We start from the raw sequence: 4,899 nt of genomic DNA, 5'->3' as shown, positions 1-4,899 counted from the left end.
GGGGTGGGGGTGCCTAAATCTTCCACATACCAACCAAAACTAACTAACTGCTGATTGTAGGGGGTGGGGTAGGGTGCTTGTTAATTCTCTGATTTGTATCTAAGGATCATTGAGAAGTGTGCCTAAATTTGAGGGATGCACCAGACACACCAAACACTTGGCCGAGAACCAAGTGTTTGTTAGTTTGTCTTGTAGACATCCAGCGTTGTCTACTTTTAAAGCAGAAGTAAAGTCAAATTAAAAAATACATAAATAAAAGATCCCCCTTGTAGATTTTAGCCATGATGTGCTTGTATGCACAGCATATCGGCACAATATGGCAGACTTACCTGCCAAATCTATCCCCTCCAGTGCTGTGCTCCTCTCCCAACGGTGCTTCTATCTTCCTCCCAGTCTTCTTCCAGGCTTCAGGTCTTCAGCTGCTGTGCAAGGTGTTCTGTAGAAAACTCCAATTTCTCGAGATCTCCAATGACGTCACGTCCGGTTGACTTCCCAGTAAGAGGTTTGGACGAGTTGGCTCTAGTGCACGTGCGCCACCTGCAGCATTTCCCTATATACATACCAGACAGCAATAAAGTATTGTAATTAACTACGGCCAGACTAATCCAGCACGTTATTTATCTGATTTGCCCCACTCTATATGACCGACGCTTGCCTGACTCTGGCGGCCATAGTGAGTCAACTGGATGTGACATCATTCGAGATCTCGAGAAATTTGATTTTTTGTCAGAACACCGGGTCTGTGTGCTGAGCTGAGCATGCACCGATCTGTGTACAGATAAAAAAAAAAAATGCTGAAAGAAGACTTACACAATATCCTCTGCCATATAAAACCTAGCAATCGCTAATTTTTTTCCCCAGAAGCTTTACTTTTGCTGGAGTAATGAATATAAACATGATTTATCTCTTTTTTTTTTCCTCTTTGTGCTAGCTCTTTTGCCGTGTACAAGAAAGTTCACAGGTTCTATATAAGCATCAGCAGAGTAAAAACTTCAAAGTGTCCCAACATGCAGAAAATGAAGTGGATCCCTGTACAGCACTCAGGCACTATGCAGTAAGTCCTATTCCTAAACTCACAATAAGGTGCAATTGAACGTATATATTAGGGATGTTCAGATACCAAGTACCGTACTCGGTACAAGTACAGATACTTTTCCAGCTCCAAGACTAGACTAGAAAAAAAATTCAAAAGTACTGATACTTGTCCAAGTCCTCACAGATACAAGTACTGATACATTTTGGTTTATTGTCATGTGACAGTTTTTCTAAAACAATACAGACTAATGATTTCAGGACAATGGTGGAGCGCCAGAGCCAGGTCCCAGCTGCAACCGCTGAAACCCTGGTAGAAAACGCCCAAGTATGGGAACTGGTATCTGGACATCCCTAGTACAGATACTAATGATTATAGGGAAATGGAATCTCATTGAATGCTATCGTCAATTTTCTTTTGCATCTCATCAGTATTATAGCCTTATCATATTATCACTCGTCACAGACGAGTGGACGAGTGGATTTTTCGAGCCCTGTATATATATATATATAATGTGTATATGTGTATGTGTATATATATAATGTGTATGTATATATGCTAATATATTTTGCAACAGCCATCGTCATTCTTGTATGTCAAGAAGAGAACGGTTGTTTTTTATTTTAGTATTATTATGTAGTGTTAGTATTTATCTTTGTACTTTGTTTTAGTATTATCTGATGCATTGATGTATAATGCCTGAACGCTTGCATCTTTACAAAGATGCTAGCCAAAAAAACTATCCATTACTCTCCAGACTTTCTGCTTTTGTCTCCATGCTTCTGTAAAACAGTTTTTACCATATTAGAAATATACAAGTTTGGCTTTTGGATTACCGTGACATACTCTAGTGTGTGGTTCTAGAATTGGCAGGTAGATGGCGCTATACTTGTATATTAGAATGCATAGATGGGACTATAGCAGTAAAAATGATAGAATAGTTTCAGCACATTGCTTGGGCTACTATGTATAGTGTATACCTTAGTTTGTACTATTTGCTGATGCCCAGCATTGTTCAGGATTTTGGCCATAGCCACACGTGTTTATCTCATCTTGTATTTTATCATGAGTGGATACAGTTGAGATGTTAAAGGTCCCGTTCACTCAAAATTGATATTCTGCTGGGCTGAATGGTTCACCAGCTTCATACATTCCTCAAAAATGGTGCTATACCTACCCTCCATTGTTGTCTCTTCTTCCTGCTGCAGTCATTATGAAGCCAAGTATGTGAGTCTCGCACTTTCTTCTGCAATCTTCTGGCAGTTATCTGCATGGAGTTTGTATGCTCAGTTTTCTCTGAAAAATAACTTGGAAACATCAATTAAATATAATTCATGATTTAAGATTGATATGCACTTCAAACAGCTGAAGAATGATATTAAATCAGAGCGGGGGAAATTAATAACCCTTGCATTGAGTCTACTCCTGCCCTGCTATGGTTAAGTGCTCGTTTTGGTCTAGGGAGGAAAATAACAAAGTTATGCTCTCCAAATACTGTGAGCTAGCTGGCTGTGACAGCTGCCTGTCTCCTTCTTCACTGCAGGAATGTCACTTGGTGTCCTCGCGTCCTATACACAGTGTATGTATTTCATTAATGTGCATGTAGATGTGAAACACGCAGATGGTTTGAGATAAAGCATATTTCACAGCTAGAACCATTCTGCAAAGAAAAGTGGTAAAAATTCCTAAATCATGAAACAATTTCATGTAATGACTGACAGGGTGCCCAAACCTTTGCACTTGGCACATTGTATGTTTCCTATTCAGTTCAGTAAATTAGGGATGCACCAATATATCGGCCGCTGAAACATATTGGACGAAAATGGCACTTTTGGCAAAATGCCATTTTCTGGCCGATACAGCATACAGCGGTGCATCCATTCTTTTCTCTCCTCCTTGCTGGGCGCTGCTCTGTGTCCCAGCGCTGAGAAGATAAACTGTCACAGGAGGCCGAGCGCACCGCTCGCTCAGCCTCCAGTTGTCAGGAAAGAGAGCGAGGTACAAACACTCAGCGATCAATGATCACTGAGTGTTTGTAAATAATTGAGGAGATAGTATGGTTGCTATATCCTCAATTATGAATGGCAAGTGATCTACATCACCTCCTGTTCATTCATGATTGTGGTTATAGTAAACACACTCTGAACAGGAACACTCAGTATAGAGGATTCCTGTTAATTTATAACAGGGGATGCAGAAGAAGAGATTGAAGACCTTGTGTCCTCGATCTCTTTTTCTATCTTAAAAGGGAAATATCAGGAGTGTGTTTAGACCCCTAATATTTCCCCGAAGCCCCTAACAGTAAAGCAAAACATTTAATAAAAATGCATAAATAAAATAAAGTGTATAAAATATAAATAAAAAAATATTAAAAAAAAAAAAAAGTTAAAATAAAAAACATTCTCGGTTTCGCCCTGACATTTGTTTCCATTTTGGTTTCGTAATTTTCCTTTCGGTGCACCTCTACAGAAAATAAAGAGTAACTGTACACTGTAATTTTGTAGAAATGTATTATATCTAAGTTTATGATTTCCATAGTTTGTGTTAACTGCTTTTTACATAATAATACTAATACATGTCATTTCATAAGTGACACACAAGTGTGTTTGTAAGTCAACCTCCTTATCGCAACTGTTGTGGTCATGTTCTGGTTGTGCTGTCTGAGAATGTGTTTGCTGCCTGTGTGCCCTTTCCCCCACTCCGGTGTACTTACAGAGGAGTTTTGTGTCTTTTGTTTTCCAGGAATTCATGTCCTCTATAACGGGTTATCTTTTCGAGTCCCTTTTTCCTGGTTCATCACATCCTACAAGGTTTTCAGCCTTGACAATATTAGGCTCCATTGCGGAAACATTCCCAGATGTTCAAGGTGAGCAGTTGTGCTCAATTCTCAGAAATGTCTTTTTTGTGTACAGTGAATCTATGAGGAGAGAAATACAAGACTGGTGTTTGCCGACTTGTTTTTCAAAGGTGAAGGCTGTGGTGCTGTCATTTTGATCCTGGCTATAGCACCTATGGTGTGGCTGCATTGGATGCAGAATGAATGTGCAGACTTAACTGGCTGCTGGCTTGTTCCGTGACAGTAAGGTAGTGGAGGGATCAGGATGACCGTCCCAGAGCAAGCACTATTTAAAAAGCGGTAAGCAGTGGCCAGCTCCTTTTTATTTCTGACTTAAAACATTTAATTTAAAAGCCTCACAAATTATTTTAATGGACACCGTGCATAAAGATTTACACTAGGGGTGCAGGGTGACTAAAGGGTATGTTCAGGCATTTTAAAATCTAAGCCCCAAACCTTCACCCTTTATACCATATCCCAGCATTATTTTTTTTAACCTTTCCTTGTTCCTGCAGTGAAAAACAAGTTTCAATACCTCCCGTGATGTAATTGCCAAGTTTATAAAATTCTTGCAGAGGCAGCTGCTGGCAGCTCAGTTTCTGCTGATGTAGGCATGCCTCTAGAACTACATCTCCTAAGAGCCCTTTCTCTGCATAGGCTCTTGGGAGTCAAGGCAACAGCATTATTTTGGTCAAAACTTCACATATATCAGGCATGGGTTGGGGTGGGGTTTTATAGGCCTTAAAAAATTAGGTTAAAACGTTGAAATCTTTATTGCAGCATTAAAATATCCAAGTTAAAAAATGTTTTTTTGGTCTTAAATTGCTGGTATACACATCAAACAGTCCAAAGTTATATTTATATAATGTATACTGAGGCACAAGTGTATTATTCTAGTCACTTCAGAAATGATAACCACGAAGGAATGGTGGTGTAATAATGGCCGCCTCTCTCTTTTTGCTGATGACTGCTTCCTCAGCAGGATACAAAAGCACTTGTGAACAAGCCAAGAGCCAAATGGAGGAGGGGG

General features: G+C 39.7%; 1 protein-coding gene across 1 annotated transcript in view; it reads left to right on the top strand.

Annotated features, from left to right (window-relative positions):
* Positions 1-4,899, top strand: part of THADA (THADA, armadillo repeat containing) — a 454,862-nt gene that overhangs the window by 17,807 nt on the left and 432,156 nt on the right. The window contains exons 12-13 of the mRNA XM_018556404.1: positions 932-1,054; positions 3,776-3,899. Coding sequence (XP_018411906.1) covers positions 932-1,054; positions 3,776-3,899 — 247 coding nt within the window. The remainder of the gene's footprint in view (positions 1-931; positions 1,055-3,775; positions 3,900-4,899) is intronic.

The sequence above is a fragment of the Nanorana parkeri genome, unplaced genomic scaffold, assembly GCF_000935625.1.
Source record: "Nanorana parkeri isolate BGI_ZX_2015 unplaced genomic scaffold, ASM93562v1 scaffold1, whole genome shotgun sequence".
In the NCBI taxonomy this organism is placed as follows: domain Eukaryota; kingdom Metazoa; phylum Chordata; class Amphibia; order Anura; family Dicroglossidae; genus Nanorana; species Nanorana parkeri.
The sequence above is the reverse complement of the archived record's forward strand: the minus strand, read 5'-3'. Positions and strand labels throughout refer to the sequence as shown.